The 25,448-nt window shown below is 40.9% G+C and overlaps 1 protein-coding gene across 2 annotated transcripts in view; it reads right to left on the reverse strand.

Annotated features, from left to right (window-relative positions):
* Positions 1–350: 350 nt before the first annotated feature.
* ppm1kb (protein phosphatase, Mg2+/Mn2+ dependent 1Kb) overlaps positions 351–25,448 on the reverse strand; it is a 75,334-nt gene continuing 50,236 nt past the window's right edge. Inside the window, exons 1-7 of one of the 2 annotated variants that reach the window (XM_076294948.1) lie at positions 9,744–9,893; positions 8,258–8,761; positions 7,578–7,678; positions 5,745–5,910; positions 5,005–5,149; positions 3,835–3,969; positions 351–3,091 (exon numbers count right to left, since the gene is read on the reverse strand). In XM_076294948.1, the coding sequence (XP_076151063.1) occupies positions 2,960–3,091; positions 3,835–3,969; positions 5,005–5,149; positions 5,745–5,910; positions 7,578–7,678; positions 8,258–8,703 (1,125 nt within the window). In that variant the 5' untranslated portion in view covers positions 8,704–8,761; positions 9,744–9,893 and the 3' untranslated portion in view covers positions 351–2,959. Of the gene's footprint in view, positions 3,092–3,834; positions 3,970–5,004; positions 5,150–5,744; positions 5,911–7,577; positions 7,679–8,257; positions 8,762–9,743; positions 9,894–25,448 lie in introns of those variants that run through there. The other variant, XM_076294947.1, reaches the window with a different exon arrangement.

Below are 25,448 nucleotides of genomic sequence, written 5' to 3' on the forward strand. Positions count from 1 at the left end.
CACCTGCCTCCTATCCCGCTGCCAGTCCACAGAGGCATGTGAACTTCATCACAGACTGCAGAGCTGCTGTAAATGACTGAAATAGGTTTAACATTTGAGCTTCATTTAGATGCTTTAGTAAAGGACCAGCACAGCAATCCTTATAAAGTCACAAAGCCTTCCTCTATTTATCCAATTTCACTTACTCCAACTAAAACAGTATGAGAAGCACTGCTTGTTCAGAAAAGCTGCTAACTAAGCAGCGTGATGGTGTAAATTGCACAATGTGGTGAAACCGGTACAATAAATGTGTTATAGTTGGCCATTCACAAATAGTTGACTATAGAGTTGGACAAAGGACACACAACCCATTTCTTGTTTGGAGTTTATTCAAAGATTTTAAGTACATGTACATTGCATGGAAACAAACTGTATATTGTACCTGGGAAGGCTTAATGGTTAAACATACTGTACAGCAGAATATTTCAATTACTTCTGAGATCAGTAAAATAGCTCAATTCACACCCCATTACCATGGATGGGGACGTTCACCAATTGCACTGAATGTTGGTGATATACATGTTGCATTATAGTAAAATATAGTGAAAAATATCAGGTAAGGAGGGTCTTGAAATAGCACAGGTGTAGGCAGGAGGGCTTGAATTATGGCCTTCAAACACATTGTACATTCACGTCTGGTAGTTCACATTCAGAGGAACAATCTGATACACATATTTTGGTACAAGACAGATACGTTTGTGAGATTGTGCCCAGAATATATCACAGTACAACAGAGACCCACAAATCCAAAAGCTAGAGTTCAGACCAAGTTTGTTTAGAAGATATTGCTTGGTTAAAAAAACGAAACAAAACAGGCATATATGTGGGAAGACATAAAGCAGAACCAAGTCATACAACACCTTCACCTTCGAAGCCCAAACAGTAATTTTTGAAGCCCAAACAGAAAGATTTCAACCAACTTGCATGAGTTCACTATCAACACCATCAGAGACAGTGACATACTCCGTCTCCGTGACTGTCCCCTCCTTCCTCACGTCACTGTTAGCTCTCTCTCCATGACAGCAGCAGGCTCTTTACTATATGCTCACTCAACACTAGAATTGCATATAGTCCACACACAAACCTGAACATTTCAAATGAGCAACCACTATACAATAGTATACATTTTACAAACCACAGTATTTTAGCTGGACATCAAAATATATAAATAATTATATATAAAAAACCTTATTATACAAAAAAGACGAGATTTACATACAATGCACTTTTTCAGGGACTGAAGAAAGGGTGGGGAAAAAACACCTTTAGGACAGGCATGTTTGGTTAATTAAACCAAAGATTCTATGCAAACCTCAGTTGTCCATTCTAGATAGATTCCTTGTTCAGCGAGTTTCTAAATGAAACCAAACTAATCCCCCTGAAAGCTGGTGCCATTTACGTGCTTACTGCTTTTATTGACACAGTCATAAAATTGCAAAACCTAAAGCACAGAAACTATACTGAACACGTTAAGTGGATCAGTCTATCTAATCCAAAAGGTTTTATTGATCAGACTGAGAAGGTGGGGACACTTCCAGAACAGTGCATATCACTTACATCGCTTTGTTCACATCCTGATTCCTTTTCTGGATTAAGTCTGCATGGTGTGTGTAGTAAGGGCTTTCTCTGTTTCACAGAGTAGCCATTCACATGAATCACCGTAAGAGCTGCCATCAAGACCTCTTTGATCTTAATGCATTCCAATATCTAAAGACTACAGCTGCCTCTCTCTCTATATGACTGTGTACTACACAAACTGGTCATCCAGTTGAATGAGGACGACTACAGGAAACAGGAGAGCGCCCACATGAGGAAGCACAAGGAATTACACACATGAAACCAGTTGCTTTGAGCGTGTTGACTGCTTAAAATGCCACAAAAGAGAAACCTATTGAATCTTCCTTTCAATAGCATTCACCATACTTCTGATATGCGGTCGTCACTGAGTCTGAGGTAATTAATACACAAATGACAGCAATAAAGTGGGGTGGTCTGCTGCTCCATCATTACAACCATATAGTATGAGGAGTAGCTGAGGTGCAAACTCCAACAGCTGATTTTAGTGTGTAAATCAAAAAACGAAACCGTCGCACCCAAGTACTATTTGAGCACCTGAGACAGAAGTGCCATGGACTGAACTGGATGTTTTTGTTTGTTTGAACCAGAAAAATTATATCTCAGTGACAAATGTACTTTGCAACTTAATAACTAGCGTGCTGCCAACGTTTGCCTCGCATAGAGAATGATTAGCCACAGTTCCAAATTGCTGAGGGCATACTGACCCTCGTGTGAAGCGGCTGCCACACCAATCGACTCCATTCTGGCCCAAAGTAAAGTTGGACCCAGTTGGAAAGGGATTGCACATTTTCTAACACGTGCAGCTTTATGCAATATCAAATATCTAGCTGTACGAACAGGCACAAGGCTGTAGGTGGCGACAGAGTGCAAATCATTTTGCAATTGCAATTCCCACTGTGAGCCACAACTGACCAGAGGAAACAGTCCCTAATCCTGGCCAGAAAAGCTTTCTCTACATCTTCACAATAACCTTATTGTCAGAAATCATACTCATTCTACTGGAAATCAGTTATACCCTTCAATGGGCAACTCACTGGGAAACAAATCTGTGCAAAAATACATGAACTGCAACAACCCCCTGAAGAGTTCGGAGTCGAATGATGTGGCAGCATTTTGGATGCATTGGACGTGTCCTTTAATAAGTGCATCTTACTCAGTTGTGAGCCCTTTCCTCACAGTCCCAGACTAGACAATGTGTTAGAACATGTGACATTTCTAAGGCGCTGGATCATGGTTCTTAGATTGGATCTAGATCTCTACATATTGCACACTGGACGCCTCCCATTTTGGGAGGACGGCTACTGCCCTCTCCGTCTCCCACAATCACATCTCGGTCCCCACCTTAAGCCCAGCGGCCACTGGACACAAAGTTTCGGCTGAAGGAGTAGCTGGCGTCGGTGTTCTGGTGTTTACCCCAAGCGCCGAATGGCACTACAATGGTTGTGCTGTTGTCCTCTGATCCGTACTGAATTGCCTGCCAGGACAGATTCCGACGTGAGTTGACACAAAACACCCAGTCACATGCACATAAACACACATATATGATCACCCGACACCAGCCTTCTGCCAGTCCATGACGAGATGACACTGACCTATATAGTGTATATGTCTTTTTTTCTGTAACATGACCTACTCAGCTGCCTATATGAATAGTCTCTGTGTACAAAGGTCTTCCTTCCTAAGTCACAAAAGCCAAATCGCCGACATTTCACAAATCCACCAGACAGAACCACCAAAAGGAAACGAAACAAACTAAAATAAACACTGCATATGCATATTGTAGGTAACATCAGAAGGTAACAACATTATTTTAGATAGTGCATACATAGATGTTTTTAGGATCTCTTAACAATCTTAATGTGGCACTAAGGAATTTTTGGTTGAAAACTAGCAGTCCAAAAAGGTAGCATGATAGAATTACTGGTATCTGTCCATGACCAAATATACAGTATAATGTCCAAACTGTATAAATCACATAAGGTATAATTCTAGTTTCCTATAAAAATTTGCTTCAAACTATCTCTTTAAATGCTCATAACTTTTCTTAATTCAAAAAAGGAAAAAGAAACAGACAAATAAATTCTAAAACAATAAATGGCTAAATTATCTGAACTCACTGGAGATCTAAGCAAGTGCGCTAGGGTTTAATCTGTGGCTTGTGCTACCCACTGTATGTGATCACAGTGTGTAATCGTTAAGGGATGACGGGGTGTGTACCTGCTCAGAGATCCTCTGGGCTGCCTCTTTGGGGTCATGACACTGGTTGATGACATCACAGATCTCCTGACTGTTCATGATGAAGTTGATGCCATCAGTGGTCAATGCGAGGAAGGAGTCGTGGACGTGATTCAGCTGGTGGACAGATACACAGCAAATGAACAGAAGTGCACACACAAACCAGCGGGTGCACACCAGACAAAAACACATGACTAACATGCAGACACACATGCATGTACGTATGTAAAACACAATATATTTGATTCATGCGTTTCAATAACAACCTTTTAATGTGCATTTGGACCATTTGAATAATAAATTCAGACTTGGGCAGAGTGGATTAACTTTCGATTCCCAGGAAATTGTATTTGGTCTCATTTTACTACATGCTTCAATAAACATTGCTCCTCTTAGGGCAGCCGTGGCCTACTGCTTCGGACTTGTAACCGGAGGGTTGCCGGTTCGAACCCCGACCAGTAGGCACGGCTGAAGTGCCCTTGAGCAAGGCACCTAACCCCTCACTGCTCCCCGAGCGCCGCTGTTGTTGCAGGCAGCTCACTGCGCCGGGATTAGTGTGTGCTTCACCTCACTGTGTGTTCACTGTGTGCTGAGTGTGTTTCACTAATTCACGGATTGGGATAAATGCAGAGACCAAATTTCCCTCACGGGATCAAAAGAGTATATATACTTATACTCTTCATTAGGAGAATGTTAATTTATGTTCTCTTAACACAGTGGATGGAAACACAGACAGATGGACATTTTGTTCAGCCAAACGTTCATAAATGTGGTTAAAATGTGTGAGTGAGCTGGATGGGAACCCAGCCGCTGTGATAACTACATCAGTCAGTGGAGTGGACCTCACTCCACTAGGGCTCAGCTACTAATCCATGTGAGACAATGGGACAGAACAGTCATCACAGCAGAGCCCATGTAATGTCCTCTAATCTCAGTCCAGGCATTAGGGTTCTGGCTGTTCTTATTTGTCCAAGGGAACCACTGCACAACATCCTAGAATGATTACTGACATCACATCCGGTTTGTTTGAATGCTGGTACAAATCACTATTAAAGTCGCCATCTTGCTGCAAGTACCCATGCATGACAAAAATGGAAGCCGGTAGTGGACTGGGCGAACATAAAGTCCATGGAACAGAGGGGCCCTGCTCACCGAAATGCGCTTGGTCTCGGGCTCGGCGATGACCCCCATCTTCTTGAGGTCAAAGTCGCCTATGCTGCGGGTCATGGCCAGCCTGCCATTGACGTGTGGCTGCCCCAGACTGTTCCAGGTCACAAAGCCACCACTCTTACGGATCCTGCAGGGACAGAGCGAGAGAACACATCAACAAAACAAGCGTGCATCAGATAAGGTGATGGCTGGACAGCGGTACGCACAACCATTCAAGGCCATTCTCCAAATGTGTAACCTATGGGACTAAAATACTGTTTGCATTCACCATGAGATAAGATACAAGGAAGGTAGTGGGAATATTTGTGATAATGTTACTGAAGCAGACAGAAAGCATCACATAATATGTTAGTAAGAAGCAGAACAGTTCAGAACTCCTAAACTGTGACTGAATGTAGATTCTATTACACGTGTCCTTTTGTCTGGATATCTTCAGTCCACACAGAAGTGTGTGTGTACGTATAAGTGCATGTGTGTACATATAAATGTGTGTATATGTGTGTTTGTGTGTATACGTATAAATGTGTGTGTATGTATAAATGTGTGTGTATGTATAAATGTGTGTGTGTACGTATACATTTGTAAATAAATAAATTTGTGTGTATGTGTACATATAAATGTGTGTATACGTGCATGAGTATATGAACTGGATCTATGTGCATGTCTCATTCTTCAGTGCATGCGTGCGTGCGAGTGATTTGAGTGTGTGTGTGTGTATGCACCTCTCCTTCTCGTCCTTCCTTTCTGGCGTGTGGTCCACCGTGAGCTTGAGGGCCTTGCCCTTTCGGCACATCATTGCCCGGCTGTCGCCCACACTGCCAACCACCAGCTCGATGCCATCCCTTAGCAACGCCACCGTCGCTGTGGTGCCTGCCGTCAGAAGCGTCGCTGCAATGTACCAGAGATATGAAGGGTTACACATGCACACACCCCCACCCCCATTCCCACACACACACACACACTTCACAAGCTCAAAAACACATGCACAGAGATGGCTGTTTCTTGATAAGCACTTTGTTCCAAAACACTGATGCAAATACGGGCTACATAAACACTCAAGAGTTCTCTAGTCCACGCACACACTCTCCTACACACACACACACAGAGTAATATACATATTCTCTCACACTTGATTTTATGCTAGCTACTCTACTCCACAGTATGAGGACAAGAGGGAGGACTTGGGGAGGGGAGGGGAGGGGGTTCTTGTTTCCAAAACAGGATATGAACTTGAGCAGTGAAGAGAGAGAGAGAGGGGAGCATGCAGGGCCTTCTTTGGAAGTCTGACAGGAGATTCCTCTGTCAGACTCAGAGAGTGTGAGAGCACTACGAAGGTCATTCAGGCAGGACATGATGGCCAACAGCCTGAGTTCAAAGGGGTACAGTGAAACTGGACAGTAGCTAGATATATTTAGCCCACTGCCGGGTGCCTGTCTGCCCAAACTTGATCATCTGGAGAGATTTCACAGTAAGGTTACATTATGGAGCTGGCTGTTTCAAGAAGCCGTGTGTGTAAAACTACAGACTTTTAGAAAATATTTAAGTAGATCATGACAGTATTAAATTCACTTAAAAATAGATGTATGTATATCATATATCCACTTAAAATGTACTGTGTACATGTGAGATGTTTTTACTACATTCACTTTAAGAGAGGTATGTACATCATGTTCATTATTACAGCCATTAACAAGAACTGATGAGCATCTCCAATCTTGGCTCACAGTACCAGCTTGGCACACTCATCAAGGAGAATGAAAGGCCATGTGTGTTATAAATCAAATGTGGCCTGCTGCAGGCTACAAATAGCTCTACACTTTAATATGGACACCAGTACTACTACAGGTCAAGCCACGTGTCTGTTTACCAACACTGCATGTGAGGAGAAAATAAATTTGAGCAAAATAGTAAAGATAAAGAGAGCGTGAGATAGAGAGGAAGAAAAAAAGGTTGAGAAAGTTGTGGAACCTTCCAGAAGTCCAGGCAAGGACCCGCTGGACCAATCTAGCCCCCCGCCTTCCATAAAGGTACCGCTGAGCTTCAGCTCTTAGAGGCTTTTAGCTGGGTCCATAGCTGTCGTGAATAACACGCACACACACAAGGGCAAAATTGTACATTGCACGCACCAGAACCCAGGGCTGGGCCTTACAATCATTGCACGGACAGAGGAAACACATCTAACACCTGCATTCCACCGCCTAGGGGGTTTAATGGCGTTGAACTACAGCAGTGTAGGGAGTCAAACGTAGAGTTAACCACCATACATTCTGTGGATTAGACTAAGCTGATGCACACATGGGTGCTGTAGCTAAAGCAGTCAGTAATGCAGTACAGGTATAAACTAACAACTGATGGCATTCATTTTATTTATAGGGGATAGCTATTACATACATTTGCTGAAAATATGTTAGTATGTGGGCACAGGAGGACAAACTGAAGTTGACATCTGCACATTTACTCAAAACACGATCAGTTTACATATGCTTCCCTACATGCTCTAAAACAAGAAAAGGCCAAAAACAGTGGCATTTCACATGTCAATACAGAGTACGTACCATCTGGGGAGAAGTGAAGGTGTCTTGCTAACGCTTTATCTACTTCCAGAAATGCTTTGGTCAAAACCACTTCCAAGTTATCTTCTTCACCAACAAGATCTCTGCAGCAAAACAATATACAGTGTGGCCTATAGGTGCAAAGGTTTGCATATACAGACAGCCTGTGGACTGACAAGAATGTGCATCATGTTGCATCAATTTGCACAATATGAATCATGATACAGCGGGTTAATAGAATTCAGTAAGATATACTGTGATTTTTTTTAAACATAATCCATCACAGTCCCTGTACCATCCAACATTTAAAGCATTATTGTTTGTGAATTTAAGCAAATTACTTTACATTTGCCTATTCTATATATGTGTTACATGTTCCCTTACATCTGTAGATATTGTTGTATAGCAGTATAAACATTGTTCTATGTGTATGTCACTTGTGTATGTCAACTGAAATGTGAACTTCTGACCTGCTGGGAACCGCAAACCAAATAACTAGTTTGCCACTTTTGAGCCTGACCAATAGTGAGCAGGACCTGGGCCTACTGTGAGAAAGCTGCAGCACTACATTTCAATACCCACTCAGCACATCACACATCCATGGATATCATATAGCTTATTTGGACCATAACACACATACGAATGAACAGCAAGAGTATGTGGCACATTGCAGGGGGTCTTACTTGATGTATTTCTCCATGAACTTGTCACAGAAGTCTGCTGCCTCGGGTCCGCCATGGCCATCGAACACAGCAAAGTACATGATGTTGTTAGTCATCTGCGAGAGCTGGTAGCGATCCTCATTCTCCTTCCTCTGGCCAATGAGAGAGGCACAGCCCACCTTAGACAGGCTCACCTTTGGGATTATCTTGCCGTAGCGGATGCTGGGCGGAAGCAAGATGGGCTCATCAATGCGATTGTCCCAGATACCAAACGAGTCCCAGGTAGTGGGCTGGCCGCTGCTGTCTGGGTCAAAGCGCGAGTTACTGGCCAGTGGCATGCTAGGGGTGCTTAATGCCCTCCGTGGGGTATCCTGCTGCTGGGCACAGGCAATCTGCAGAGTGGCACGACGGCATAGCTGGGGTCCCCCTGCAGACCTAGCCAGGCGTAGGAGTACAGCCGTTGACATAACCTCAGAGGCGGGATGCCCTCTAGTGAGGAACAGGCAGCAGCTGTTCAGAGATTGCCTATAGGGGCACAACATAATAATAATAATAATACGTTTATTTTATATAGCGCCTTTCTCAAACCCAATCGAGAGGAGAAGCGTCAGCACACACCAGTACAGTAATTAAATCAATTTATTTGCAATGCATATGGTCTTACATGACGTCTCACCGCCTAGAGTTTGATTAACCTTCTGAAAGTTTTGTTTACACTTCTGAGTGTGTAATGAATGACGACAGTGGAGTTCATGCAGCATTCAACAAATCAATTAGGCTACTTTGTTGTGCGGTTGATTATCAGATATCGACTAACGTCATACCAACACGAACTACACAGCTGGCAACAAATCGCGGATGTACACAGTGGATGTACCGTTAATAATAAATAAGATTCAGTATACTGAAACACACAAATTGTAGGTAATATTAGGGATGTATCTGTTGCCGCTTTTTTGTGTAGACCTCCTGTTTATTTACAATCGAGGATTCGATAATGAAATGAGAACTGACCGCTACATTCAAATGATAGGCTACATTTATTCAAGTACCGGTAACTCTACCTTTCAATACATAGCATTAGCCGAAAACTAACATTACAACGTGAGTACTAGCTACACCAGTTATGCAACAAGCAGTGGCTGCCAACAACGCCTCCCTGCCATTCGATCGGATTACATAAGCGAGCTAGCTGGCTGGCTGGCAGTCTAGCTGCTAGCATTAACGTTAGCCAAGTGGCCTCCCTAAACACACGCACTAACCAACAAGCAAAACCTTCACAAACACGCAACAGCGATTGAATTCTGATGCACTTATATAGCTAACGTCAATGTATGCAACTGCTCAAATGACTTAAATAGTGGACTATTTCTCAGAGACGATTCTCTGCCGCTATTACAAGTTAGCCAATTAGTACCCACCTTACCCTCATACGTGTTTAACGAGGCCGTTTCACTAGAAGCTAAGCCTCGTCCATAAACGACACATTGTGTTATGGTTTTCATACCTTTACTACTTCCAATATTTTTTCAATTATTCGACGTTTAGCGTTCACTCCCAACGTCCTTGTGATGATTTCGTTTCACAACAAATTATTTTTTTCTTGGATTTTCTCGAAAGGCCTTCCCTTTGCTTTCAACTCTCCAATAAAAAAACGCAACAGTATTTGTGTCCCCTCCCTTCTTCGCAAGCCTTGGGTAACTGATTGGCGGCTGCAAGAGGGAGGTGCCCAATCGTCATATAGAGACAAGGAGCCTCCCCCACTTAACCAGAGAGGGTTCAAGCAGAGAGGGTTCAAGGATCTTTGACTTAAAGGAGAATTCCGGTGTGATATTGACCTAAAGTGTGTTGAAACATGATACCGAGTGTGAACGTATGTCTCATAGCTCACCTCGGCTTGTCCCCTGTACTCATAAATCTGCCGCTAGTTAGCCAATGCTACCAACAGGGTTTCGTTGTGGTGCCTCGGGCATCGGCCTAGCCATGAAAATAAATCACTGTTTTACACCATTTACGAGGCTCATCTGAACACTTCATTGGTAGACTTCTGAGGGCCCTGACATTTAAAACGAGACATTGAGAACTTTGAAAAAGCACTGGTAGTTTACTTACAAGACGATTTATGCAGACAGTATCTTCACGAAGTTTAGCGTTTGCAAGATCAGATTCCAAAAATGTGGAATGCATGGATTCCAGTTTCTTCCAGTAGCAGCAACTGGAATCCATGCATTTCCACGGAATTATTTTTGTATTGTACAGTAGATACTATCAATTTAGCAATTGATAGCCTGCAACTGGCTTTTAATGCCTTGCAAGAGTCTCCTTTTAGCCTCAAACTAGTCTTGAATCCCAACAAAACTAAATTCATGCTTTTTTCCAGAGGTAAAGGCATAGACCCCAGCGTTCTCTACCTGAAAACCTTAAAGTGGAAATGAAGCAGTGAGAACTGTGACCATTTTTTGGTTGCTTTTTCATTTTTGAAGATACATGGATTTTCATTAAAAAGTAGTTTCACTGGAAAATGACATGTCAATAACGACTTTCGCCACTAGGGCGCAGCCATGTTTTGAAAATGCAGGCGCTACGTCATCAGAATGGTTAGCGTTTGTTCGTGGATGTTTTATCCATTAGCGGACGTTCACTTTATTTCAATATGCCTATGCAAATTATGTTGATGTTTGTTTTTGTGTTTGTACAAGACAAGGGCGTAGGTTTGGTCTGAGCTTTGGTGGGGACACTACCCACTAACACCCCCCCCCCCCTCAACTCTTTCACCAGCCACTATAGATATATAAAATGATTTAAATGTGCTATTGTCTAACTACTATCCATGATTAAAATGTGCTATTGTCCAACTTGATCTAACTATACTGTGTAGCCTACATAATCTGATTTTAATAGGCCTATGTACAGATATGTAGGCTATATTTAACATTTAACATTTATTTTCTATTTGGTCTGTTCATGCATTGACCCATTTAAGCACAGCTCAGTTTTAAGAAACTTAAATACATGCATGCTTAGCATTTTGTGAAAAGAAAACATTGACAAACTCTTAACCGTAAGCTGCCTGTATATTCTCTGATTCTAATAATTACAGATATCTAGGCGATGTAAGCACAGCTCAGTTTTAAGAAATGCTTATAGCCGAAAGACCATGTTGAATTTTGCTACAATTTATTTCAAAACCGGATTACTCTGGAACAGCTAACTATACATGGGAATGCATTACACCTTTGTGTTCGGTATGGTTTGTCATGTGTTGCGTGAAGAGTGTGTAGGCCTACGATATTCCACCGAGACGAATGGATGTGGGGATGGCGCAGAGAATAATTATTAAATCTCTTGAAGTTATTTTTCTCGCGAACTGTTTATCACAGCAAATAGTGGCTAGCTAGCACCGTTTAAAAGCTGGGAAAAGGCTCTTTCATGTGACACATGATGAGTAGCCTACTTCTCGAGGAGTTCAACAGAGAAGAATGGGTGAATTTGGACGCACTTCATATGCATTGTAGTGCGCCATGCTGCGCAGGAGAATGCGGCTCACTGGTAGTTATTATAGGTAACTTCAAATCAAAGTGATTTATCCTTATAGGCTGCAAATTACAAGATCTGTACGAGATGATCCGCAGCACTGAAGTGAGAAATGATTTAACTCTTTGTGTAGCGCATGTGAGCACTTTTTTCCACATTTCAACCTAAATATTGGTGGGGACATTTCAGTCGTAATTTGACATTGGTGTGGACACGTCCTTCGGTCCCTACGCAAATCTACGCCCCTGGTACAAGAACAAGCGCCGCTGTAATGTAGCCTGTAGGCCTATCAGAGACAGTACTCTGTAGTAGCCTAGGTCTGTGATTGTGACAGGCATGGTTTCGTGGGTAGACGTTGTATATGGACTGTAGGCTAGGCGTCTGAGTTTTTATTTGTTTATGTAAGCTGACATAAAATAACAAGCTGTTCACTTTAAGTAAATAAATACACGGATGTGCCGCTTTTAGCAACCATAGATTTTAGGGTTCATGCTATGCTAGTTACAGTATGTGCTTGTTATGTTATGCTATGCTAGTACTGTATCGCAGCTTCTACCATGATAATACATTGCAGAACAACTGAGTATGGGTGTAAAAATTAGTGTAGTCTCAGGTGATCAGTGTAGTCCTCTAGCCTACCCCCTCCGCACAACCTATCAAGAGTGTGTTAGTTGGTTAACTGCTGTTTATTGGGCGTTCCAGTGTTTCGGCTCGGATGTCCCTCAGCGACCGCATTGCGACCTCCAACGTCTCGCTTTAATGATAGCATTTGGGACGTAGGATTGGACGTGATATATCTGTTATTTTGGATGAGATGTCCCAGGTTAATTTCCTAGCAGCAGACACTCTCCATGTGTGCCATGTCAGTGAACATAGGGACACAACCCCCACATAAGCACCACCTATTGTTTTCTGTGCGCTCAGATACACCTCTCTCTCGATCATCTATTTCTCCTCCATAGTCAGGCTCTGTGGGGGGCACTAAAACTCCCACAGCTCTTACTGGCTCAAAAGCATAGGCAATTGGATGCCTGTCCTCATTGATGGGTCTATCCCATTCGTCCATAACCATTTTGTTGAGGCAGTAAGCTAACTGTGAGGCTATGACAGTCGCTGTGTAAACAGCATAGAATGTTGTATCAACCATTCTTGTGATGTCATAATTTTCTGAAAACAAAGATGGCGGCGCACAGCTGAAATTAATGCAACTAGTTTGTGCTTTATTCTGAATAACGGGTCATATTTCTGACTTTATTTGTATTTATGGTATATTTAAATATTTAACTAGTGCTATAGACATCTGTTTTATTTGACTGCTTCATTTCCACTTTAAGTGGTAGTAACATCGAACAGGTTCCTGTGTACAAATACCTGGGCATCTGGATAGATGAGAAACTTAATTTCTCTTTTCACATTGACTGCCTTGCAAAGCAGCTGAGACAAAGGATTAGGTTTCTCTATCGACACAAATCTTCCCTCCCCCTATCCTGTCGGAAAAGGATTATTGGGTCCGTTTTCATGCCTGTTCTAGACTATGGCGACATCATTTATAGCAGGGATTCCCAAACTGTGGTACGCGTACCACCGGTGGTACGCGAGCTGCCACTAGGGGGTACGCGAGATGAAAAGGGCAATGTTGGAAATGTGCTAACAAATATTAATTAATTAATAATCAAATTAGTTCATAAATAATAAACCATTTTTAATCGGGTTATAATGATATGGAAATGTGAAATTAAAGGAAATCATTTGTAAACTCTATAGCAGACTATGTTTTCGTTAAAAAAAATAAGCTACCCACAATGCAGCGGGCAGTCAGAATATCTGGCGCGTTAGTTTTGTGGAATAGGCTATGTAGAAGGCTACGCAAACATGGAAAACTGTCTAAAAACAGGGACACTGTCCAAAAGGACTAATTAAAGCGATCGAAGAAGAGAAGCGAGAGAAACAGAGCAGGAGACAGGTAACGATGGGATGGGGGGCAGAATGATGCAGAATGATGAAGGTGGAGCGCAGGGGGGTAAAAAAAAGGACGAGACAGAAAAGACTGCGGGAAGAAAACGAAAGTAGCCTATGATGAGGCATATAAGGCCTCGGCTTCAAGTGGATTGGGAGACAGACTGCCTAAAGCCACAGTGCATAGTTTGCAGTGAGGTGCTATCTAACCAGTCTAATGTTGATCTCCACACTGTTTTTTTTTTTAGACAAGTTGCACATTTTGATTTTGCTATTTGTTATCATATAGCGTGGCTAATTAAACATGATGCCTGGAATGCGTCAATAGAATGTGCTACTTTTCGGATGGTGGGGGTATGCGAGCCGAGTCAGGATGTAGCAGGTGGTCCACGGGAAAAAAAGTTTGGGAACCGCTGATTTATAGGAATGCCTCTATGTCTTCTCTCAAAATCCTAGACGTTATATACCTCTCAGCAATCAGGTTTGCCACAAGTGCTTCTTACAACACCCACCACTGCACGTTGTATGCCACAATTGGCTGGCCCTCGCTTACTGAGACGCTTTAAACACTGGATTCAGTTTATTTATAAAGCCATCATAGGTAAACTCCCGTCCTACATCTCCTTATTATTAAATTGCCACTCAAGTGCTTATCAGACCCGCTCCAGCAGTTATTTCTTACTGACAGTTCCCAATGCTCGCACCGAGCTGGGTAAGTCAGCTTTCTGCTTTGATGCCCCCATGTCCTGGAACTTAATCCAAAGCACCTTTAAACTCGAGTTATTAATACCTTTAGAGCAATTTAAGGCTTTGATCTCAAACCTCCCCACTCCAGTTTGTAACTGTTTTCTCTAAATTCTATCTTTACTAATTCTGGTTTTACCTTTTATTTATTTATTTTATTGTCTTCCTTATAGAGTGTGTATAGGTATACGTGTGTTTGTATCCACATTTGCTATAGCTTGTGAATATGCTTGTATGTATGCAGGTTTGTTATTGTTGTTATTGGTCAGACTACCCACAGCCTCGACTGGCTCATGCATAACCCTTGTTGTATCTTGGCTGCATTGAAAAAGAGGGTTGCCCTCAATGTAATCCTGAGAATGTTAAATAAAGGTTTCAATACTACGTCAGCAATAAATAGCTAATGTTCTTGCAATTTCAGTTTGTAAGTCTATATTATCCCATGGCTGAGCAAGGATTTCATGATTGGGCAAGGCTGCCCGGAGACATTGTGCATATTTGGAAGGCAATGTGATTGAAGTGCAACTGCAAAGGTGAAAGGTGATCGTTACCAAATACCTGTGGGTGGTTTGCCAAATGCTGGGAATTTAGCTTATTTTTTAGCTTATGCCCCCTCACATTGGAGACCCGAGTTCATATACAAAATTTGGTATCGATATGTGACAGCGTTCCTGAGATATGGACGACTTCCTGTTTCGGAGCTTCGCCGCCGATTTCATTTGGCTGTGACGGGCAACCGCTTTCGAAAATCAAAAATCCTTCTGGTAACTTTTGTGAGGCTTGGTCCAAGGATAATGTACGTCAAGTTTCGTGGCGTTCGGACCAAATTTGTGACCTGTGAAAATTTAGTTTCGCTTTCTGTTCAATCCAATATGGCGGACGAACGACACGCCCAGCTGACGTCATCTTCGCGAGCAACTTACACCGGTACTGACCGGACGTTTTAAAGTTGGAACAGTGTCTCTGTCTCAAAGGGCCTAGGCGCTAGAGCTGACAAAAAATAATAAAACTTAAGAACAATAAGTGTGCTGCTTTGCAAGCACACTTAATAATTGATAGAATAGTAGGTGACTGCTCATTTTTCTGTAGAAAGTACTTTGTCACTAACTATTATGAACAGTTGTCAGTCTTTACAGAGGATTTACACTGTATTTATTTTTTACTGTAAAGGCGACTGTGCTTGCCTAGTTAAAACATCTCACTGGTGCTCTTTCCTATTATTCGAATTCCAGCCATGCAGAAAAATGGAAGAGTGTGCATGTTTGATGAGTGCTGAAGAGTGCTATGGAGCATTATTTGCAAAAAATGTATGGTTATGGTTATGGGATTTTGCAGACGCTTTTGTCCAAAGCGACACACAAATACAAAAACAACAATATAACCGCAATCGGTGATTTACGGGGTCCGAGCAAAACAAACATGAGGTAGCATAGCTTTTTAGTTTTACATATGCTTTGATTGTTTGGGCACAATTGTTCAAAAGAAACGTGATCGGATTTCGGTTATCGGATTTCAGTTACCGGATTTCGGCTATCGGATTGGATCAAATCTTGAAAATGGGTTGTTCAAAGGGAAACAAGGATCCTGAAATTGGATTAGATCACATAATCTATTCTTGGTTTTGATCTGGATAAAACCTTCACTTTGTGTTGTTCAAAACTTTTGAGTTGGATTGGAATAAATTTGATGCATAAAATTAGGATTACCCTGTGCTGTAACATTATAGTGTGCTAACCTCCACAACCTAATAGTATTCTAACAATACCCTATTCTAGTGTGCTAACCTCCACAACCCAACAGTATTCTAACAGTAGTATTCTAGTGCGCTAATCTCCACAACTCAATAGTATTCTAACAATACTCTATTCTACAGGACTAAGCATTTGTCATGGGTAAGATGAAGGGTCTGATAATGGAAGGCAGTGTTTCCCACAGAATGGAATTGTATTTGTGGTGGTAGGTGAAGGGGGGTGGGGTGGGTTCTGTGTTGGAGTCAATAAGATGAACAGCCTGTAATTATACAGTTATACTTGCCTTGCACGACAAGTCCTGACTAGTAGCTGTAACGTTATAGTGTGCTAACCTCCACAACCCAACAGTATTCTTAACAGTATTCTATTCTAGTATGCTAACCTCCACAACCCAACTGAAGGAACTGTAGGGGGCGATGTGGGTCGAGGTAGAGTGAGATTGTGGCGAGCAGGCAGAGCCTCGGTCAGAAGGCTCAATGGTATGGAGTGATGACACGGAGATGGCAGGTTTCGGTGCAACACAAGTGAACTTTATTTGAGTTTCAATTCATCTGTTCTTTTGTTCTTTACTTGTATGTGTGCTGCATCAAAGAGGAAACAAACAGAAAATGGAGTAATCAGTGAAATGGGGTAAATCAGTACAGATCCCAACTCACAAACAAACCAATTGACATTTGAGCAATAAACTGAAATCATATGGCTATATAAGGTACAACTAAACAATACTTGACATCCCAAGTCAACCAACATCACCTAATCATCTCTCACATGGGACTCCAACACACCAAACCAACAAACAAAGACCTTAACTTTACACATGATGGCAGAGCTACTCTACAAACTGATAAACATCACAAAAGTCATAGTGAGGGTCATTAAAGTGATGACTTACGTTAACTCAAAGACACACACAGAGCAGGACACACTGGACTGCTGGGTTGAGATGAACAAAAGAGTGAACTGAGGGCGAGCAAACAATTTATCCTGGTCTGAGCCCCTGCTCCAGAGCTACAGGGTTTCCCAGCAGGTAAACTGGGCGTGGTTAGGTTGCAGAGCCAAACAATCCTGCAATTTCTCCACAGCACTTTCACCTCAAGGACTTTGTGCAGATTTAAGTGTACATTCGAAAATGAGAAACAATATAATAATATAATAATAATAATAATAAAATATATATATATATATATAAACTTAGGGAGTCTTTTCACCAACAGTATTCTAACAATACTCTATTGTAGTTTGCTAACCATCACAACCCAACAGTATTCTAACAGTACTCTATTCTAGTGTGCTAATCTCTACAACCCAAAAGTATTCTAACAATACTTGATTCTACAGGCCTATTTATTTGTCGTGGATAAGATGAAGGGTTTGATAATGGAAGGCAGTGTTTCCCACAGAATTGAATTGTATTTGTGGTGGTAGGTGAAGGGGGGGGGGGGTGGGTTCTGGGTTCTGTGTCAGAGTCAATAAGATAAACAGCCTATAATTATACAGTTATACTTGCCTTGCACTACAGGTCCACATTGACAAGTAGCTGTAATGTTAAAGTGTGCTAACCTCCACAACCCAACAGCATTCTATTCTAGTATGCTAACCTCCACAACCCAACAGTATTCAAACACTAATGCTTCAAGTGGGATTTGAACTCTCAACCCAAGGATCACCAGTACAAGGCATTATCCCACTGAGCCACTGTCAATCCTACATATTGGCCAGTCACATTCACATGGTGAAAATGTGTATTGGTAAACACACAACAAGAAAAACTCCAAGCATACATTTGACAATAAAATGAAGGGCTTTCCTGAAAGAGTACACCTGAAATATATTTGAAATTCTGGGGCAATTAGACATTTGTAGAGAAGAACACTAATGGATTAAATATAAATATGATAGACGTAATGATGAAGGGAAAATAGTAAACAAAGAAGTTCCCCTAAATGTCAGAGTGTCTCGGCATTCTGATTCTTGGCAACTAATGACTGTGTATGTTGATTGCCTGATGTCATTCAGGTGCTGTTCAATGGTGTGAATCTTAAATAACCAATAGTATTCCAGCTTTGGTCTAAAGCTCTACCGGGAATTTGAACTCTCAACCTAACAAACACCAGCACTAGGCATTATTCCACTGAGCCACTGACAATCCTACATATTAGGCAGTCACATTCACATGGTGAAAATGTGTGTTGGCAAACACACAACATCAAGAAAATTCCTAGCATACATTTGACAATAGAATTAAGGGCTTTATAAAAAAGAGTACAGATCTGAAATGTGCACTGTTAATGGTATCCACATAATGATGGTTGTATGGTTGTTATCCAAGAATAAACATTTACTCATATAGGAATATAGGTGATATAGGAGAAATGGGCTGAATGGTCAAACTTTATTGGCCTATATCTCTGAAATGGAACAACATATCCAAATTATTTTGATAACTTTTGTGAGGCTTTGTCTAAACATTGTCTGTGAGAATTTTGGTGAAGATTTGATTATTTTTGAAGCCTGTGAAACTTTTTATGATGTTTGGCTTTTCTCTGAAATTGTGGCAAAAGTACAAATTTTTAGAGCATAAGACCAGGATGAAAAAGATGCATCTGAATGTAAAGAATGATATGATGAAAGAATTTTGAGTCTAGGTCAATCTGGTAAGGAAAAATAAGCGTTTTTGACAAGAGCGCCACCTTTGGGTGCAGTACCCCAAATTGTGGGTTATGGGTAGTGGGGGGTACTGGTAACAATACTTGAAAATGTCAAGTTTCTAGGACTTACGGTTTATAGGAATATAGGTGATCTAGGAAAAAAGGCCTAAGTGGTCTAAGTTTATTGGCCTATATCTCTGAAATGGAACAAAATATCAAAATTCTGAGCAGTAACTGTGAGAATTTTGGTGAAGTTTTGAGTATTTTTGAAGAGTGTGAAACTTTTTATAATGTTTGGCTTTTCCATGAAATTGTGGCAAAAGTAAACATTTGTAGACCATAAGACCAGGGCCAAAAAGATGCATCTGAGTTTAGAGATTAATATTATGAAAGAATTTTGAGTCTAGGTCAATCTGGTAAGGAAAAATAAGCGTTTTTGACAAGAGCGCCACCTTTGGGTGCAGTACCCCAAATTGTGGGTTATGGGTAGTGGGGGGTACTGGTAACAATACTTGAAAATGTCAAGTTTCTAGGACTTACGGTTTATAGGAATATAGGTGATCTAGGAAAAAAGGCCTAAGTGGTCTAAGTTTATTGGCCTATATCTCTGAAATGGAACAAAATATCAAAATTCTGAGCAGTAACTGTGAGAATTTTGGTGAAGTTTTGAGTATTTTTGAAGAGTGTGAAACTTTTTATAATGTTTGGCTTTTCCATGAAATTGTGGCAAAAGTACAAATTTTTAGAGCATAAGACCAGGATGAAAAAGATGCATCTGAATGTAAAGAATGATATGATGAAAGAATTTTGAGTCTAGGTCAATCTGGTAAGGAAAAATAAGCGTTTTTGACAACTGACAACTGACTGATTACAATGTTGGTCGAACTATAATAAGGAGGATAGCAATAATTAAACAGCAATGTCAATTCAATCAATAGCCTAATAAAATAAGCAATGAAAATGAGGGGAAAAGAAATAATAAACAATAATGTCCATTCAATCAATAATATAAAAAAGAATGACATGGTAAGACTATATTAAGGAGAATATCAATAATAAACAATAATGTCAAATTAATCAACAGCCTAATGGAAATAAAACAATATCATACAAACCATAACACATAAGAAGCACTTAAAGAACTAAGTGCATGTTGAGCAGGAATGTCTTTAGACCCCTCTTAAACAACCCAAAACTAGCACAGGAACGGAGACCACTGGGCAACTCATTCCACCAACATGGAACCACTGAGGAAAAGAGTCTTGAATCAGAAGACCACAGTGGGCGGTTGGGGATGTATGCCTTGATTATTGAATTAAAATAACTAGGAGCAGATCCAGTCAATGTCCTATAGGCCAAAGTGAGATATTTAAATGTAATTCTGACTACTATAGGGACCCAATGGAGAGTAACTAGGAGAGGAGTTACATGTGTCCTCTTTGGTTGATTGAAGACCAGGTGTACTCCAGCATTCTGAATCAGCTGTAATGATCTTATTACACAAGCGGGTAACTAATAGTGAATTACAATAGTCCAGCTTGGAGATGACCATGGTTTAAACAGGACGTTGTGTGGAATCTTGTGTCAGATAAGGTCTGATCTTCCTAATGTTGTAAAGCATACACTGACATGACTTTTGCAATAGAAGCTACATGCTCAGAGAAGTTAAGTCGGTCATCAATTACAACGCCCAAGTTATGTGCCGATCTAGTTGGGGTTAGTGAAGTTGAGTCAAGCTGGATGTTAATCTGTTGGGGAATAGCTGTTTTAGCTGGAAACACCAAAACAATTTAGACAAGATATCCTTTATAGTGCAACAAAAAGAAACATTCTCCAGTGCATCATTACTGCATATGATGCTGAAAGGGAAGTGGACCTAGGACAAATCCTTAGCTATGAACTGATTAATGTACTGTAGCTATTGCAGATAGCGATGGTTATTTGTGAAGTGGAAATAAGTCTATCCTCACTCAAGTGCTGTCTAGCAATGTGGAATGTCCAGTAGTTATCACTGCAAAAACTGCTCATTCAACACTGGTAATAGATGCTCAAGATCTAGTTATGTATTTAGGACACCCATCTGACTGCAGCACATTTAAGAAGTATGAGGAACATTTGTAAGAAACTTTTGTATTGTTATTTGGTATTTGTTGTGTGGTAGCAAATGATGTTAACTATCAAAGAAATAGACCTAATGTAGGAATGCACACAGATATTGCAACAGATAATGGTGTAGGCCTATCTGATTAAGACCTGAGTGGTTGAAACATACCTATTAAATTACACTGGGAGCAAAGAAGACTATCTTCACTTTTTTCCCTTTGTAACTGTCAAAGAAATCCCATAAACACGGGAAGGCCTAGGGTAGCCTACATCAGATGGCCTAAAGATTAGGCTCTTCTGCATAGCATTAAGTGACTTGCATGCAGTAATTTGAACATTGACCTTGATCTAGCATACTTTGGCTATTTAAAGGTAATTTATTGCCAAAACACCACACAATATAAATGAGTTATAACAAACAATAAAGTAATTAATCACACACAAACTACTATTTTACTAACTACAAAAATAACTAGATGTACCGCATAGCGGTACAAAATATGACCGCCGCTCAGTCCTGTACAGCTGTTCCGCGAAAATAAATCACACTTCAATTTGTCTCCATATTTTACTCCATCCCCCACTCTTGAAACTTTTGTGTATGCTTGTTTGGCATGCCTGAGTGTGTGTGTGCGGCTGCACAGAAAGTAGCCTACTGGTGCTGAAGAGTTGAATAGATTGTAGAATAGCCAAAGAAGATGTAGCAGTTATAAAACCTTTAAAATCTCTAAACAATCACAAGTAGGGCAGTTCATCACAGTTCATCCATTGCAACTGATTGATGAAAGGTCATTTACACCTGTAGGCTACATTGTATTTGGGAAAAGCAAAAGGTATCAGCATAATGTTATTTATGTATTTATTTGTTTGTTTGTTTGTTTGTTTGTTTATGAACAAAAACATCTGTCAGTTCCATGTCGTTTTCTACGGAGCCCTCCGGGTGACATGGGGAAAAAAAACATGGGTTAAAAAAAAAAAAAAAAAAAGTAATGGGGAAAAAAAACATGAAGAAAAAAAAAACGATGCACTTTTGCGGGATCTCATTGCGGGATCTCGCAAAGTTTTGCGAGATCCCGCAAAACTTTTGCGAGATCTCGCAAAACTTTTTTTCTACTTTTGGAACTTGCTGGGCTTCCTACTTGACCCCAATAGGCCCACAAACCACTACCGCCAGATGGCAATCGTATCATGATACTATGATTGCTCTATCACTGTTGCGGTGTTGTGGGTTTTCTGGACACATTACATAGGCCTATGACACGGGAGGGAGAGGGAGACACCTGCGTGCAGACACGCACACACAGCAGGCTACAATAAATTACCTAACAGACAGCAGCCTAATTTCGAGGTATCACTAATACCTATTAAATAAATGTAAAAGACACAGAACTGTAAACTCAAATTCAAAAACGTGTGAAGTCTACCCAAACATATGCAAAGGGAATATATATAAATTGTGTTGCATATAGCCAGCTTAATTAATGTAAATTTAAAGATTATGATTAGCAGTTTCTATGCATTTTTCCATTGATAGTTACAGGAAGCCATGTTGTTGTTTAAACTATTGTTGCTTCTAGCCCACGTTACCTCCAGTTTCACTTGCTGCAGGGACGCATGAGCGATCATAAGCGTTCTATCTCCGATGTAGAACTCAAATGTGTCTTGACGCCGCCGTTTGTAAGATCAGATCAAATAAGACGTTCTAAATGGAACGCGATGTAATTAAGCTGTTCCTTTCCAAGCGTCTTGGAGACGTACTGTATGTGTGCTGACTGGGCTATGTCTACATAGTTGATGACACCAAATGAATAAGTATGATGCAAATGAGCAGACGTGTGAAGCACCGGGCATAACTTAATTTCGCGGCTACGTGGAGCAGTAGTAGGTTAATTGTTGTTAAGGTTATTGTTAAGGTTAGTAGGTTAATTGTTGAGGAGGCCCATAGTTTGAGAAAAGCTGCAGATCATAGACAGAGAAAGCAAAATGCTCTGAGAACAGTAGCCAAGGTCTTTCTGCACAAACAAGTGCCTTGGTGCGCGCACCCCCGCTTTCACGTTGATTCTCTGCATTTATACATTGTGACAAAAACTGTCAGTCAGACAGTGAATTTTTTTTTACCAAATTAGCATAATGCGGTAACAATTATCATTTCAATTCTACCTGAAATCTGCTCACTGCAGACTTTATAATGCAGACCCAAGCAGCAGCACCTTGAATGCACACTTTGAATTTGCTAACTTGATGTGATTGGCTGGATGACCATTCAATCAAATCAACAGACCTATTTGTGTCTCTTTGTGTGTGCGTTATGGTAGATACGGTTCCAACTCTTTACGGGAGCGTTTATTTCCATATTTTACTTTCATTTTAATCTGACAAAAAGTGTGGGGGATAGAATCGTGTTCCAGCAAAAGTGTGTACGTTATAACACCCACATCCCCCACGCTTGCTACGCGCCTGCTTGGTGCACGCACCCCGCTTTCACTTTGCCTCCCTGCATTGTGACAAAAACTGTCAGTCAGACAGTGAATTTTGGTTTACTAAATTAGCATAATGCGGTGACAATTATCATTTCAATTCTATCTGAAATCTGCTCACTGCTGACGTTACAATGCAGACCCAAGCAGCAGCATCGCCTTGAAAGACCGTTCAATCAAATCAACAGACCTATTTGTGTCTCTGTGTGTGCGTTATAGATACGGTTCCAACTCTTTACGGGAGCGTTTATTTCCATATTTTACTTTCAATTTAATCTGACAAAACTGTGGGGGATAGAAAACTTTGCGAGATCCCGCAAAACTTTGCGAGATCCTGCAATGAGATCCCGCAAAAGTGCATCGGTTTTTTTTTCTTCTTCATGTTTTTTTTTCCCCATTACTTTTTTTTTTTTTAACCCATGATTTTTTTTCCCATGTCACCCGGAGGGCTCCGTATAATCCTTGTCCCCACCGGAGATAAAAATAATTTAGCAGAGGTAGGGATAGGAAAACCAGAGTTGGGGAAATCCTCACCATCCCCCCCTACAAATCGCACCCTGGTGATACCTCGAAATTAGGCTGCTGTCTGTTAGGCAATTTATTGTAGCCTGCTGTGTGTGCGTGTCTGCACGCAGGTGTCTCCCTCTCCCTCCCTTGTCATAGGCCTATGTAATGTGTCCAGAAAACCCACAACACGCAACAGTGATCGAGCAATCAGAGTATCATGATACGATTGCCATCTGGCGGTAGTGGTTTGTGGGCCTATTGGGGGCAAGTAGGAAGCCCAGCAAGTTCCAAAAGTAGAAAAAAAGTTTTTGCGAGATCTCGCAAAACTTTGCAATGAGATCCCGCAAAAGTGCATCGTTTTTTTTTTCTTCCTAATGTTTTTTTTTCCCCACTACTTTTTTTTTTTTTTTTCTAACCCATGTTTTTTTTCCCCATGTCACAGCTATCAAAAACAAAAGGTCATTTTTGGATGGATGGATTTTTTGTGAATGTTTCTTCTTCTACATAAGATTTTAGTCATCTTTAGTTCATGTAATACTTCATTGTCAATGCACAAATTAAGTAACAGTAGTCTGAAACGTTATTGTTAATGCACAAATTAAGTAACAGTAGTCTGAACCAAATGCTGTTTTACATGTAACCAGTGGTGCAAATAACTGACATGTCCAAATAGGCCTTGATGAAATGCGTCGCTAGACTGTTCATACACATTTTAACGGGCCAAAGTTGAAGAACTGTTGTCCGTTATTGTTCGTGCAAATATAGGCTGATTCATGTTCCCTTGCATTGTGTAACTGAGGTCCATGGCTAGTCTGGCTTTCACCAGACCAAGCTCAATCTTTTAAGAAATCAAAAAATAAATAGCGGGCAGATCAGGCTGGGTTCACCTGGCACCTGATATTGTTTAATTTTCCGATTGAGATATCCACGCTCTGGCTATTCTAAATGCAAAAATGCATCAGGGAGTTATGACAAAACTGTAACTAACAAACTAGATCCTAACAGAAAGCTGTTAGCTTCCCTAAGCTACAGGTAGGCTTATAAGGTAGGCCTATTTACAACATAAATTGTCAATAGGCTATGCTGGCGACACAAATAAAATCTCCTTTGGAAACCAATGGCTTACGCCTTACAGTATCAAGCAGACTTAAACTGCCATATTGTGGCGAAAAGTTGTAATAAAATTCATGCAGCTCCATGAGTTCAGGAAAGCGCGAATTAAGTAGCCACTTCTAAATGGGACCCACTACACAGTAGCTTAAGGTGTGTTGCTAAAGCAACCATAATGAAATGAAGGGGTCATTGTTTGGATACTTCACACACACGTGCTTTTTAATTTCACAGACTACAACTACCAAGCTGGAATCAAAGCACATCAATTCCCCTCTCACACACCCTGCACGCACTTAAAGCGAAATAAACAGGAGTCTTAGTCTCACGCATGTATAGGCAAAACTGTATCAGTAACGTTGGTAAATCTTCCATTGCACAG

Source organism: Alosa pseudoharengus, unplaced genomic scaffold, assembly GCF_046254945.1.
Source record: "Alosa pseudoharengus isolate Yale_2024_CS ecotype anadromous, Long Island Sound unplaced genomic scaffold, YU_APseudo_1.1 YU_APseudo_1.1_scf_2, whole genome shotgun sequence".
Lineage (NCBI taxonomy): Eukaryota > Metazoa > Chordata > Actinopteri > Clupeiformes > Clupeidae > Alosa > Alosa pseudoharengus.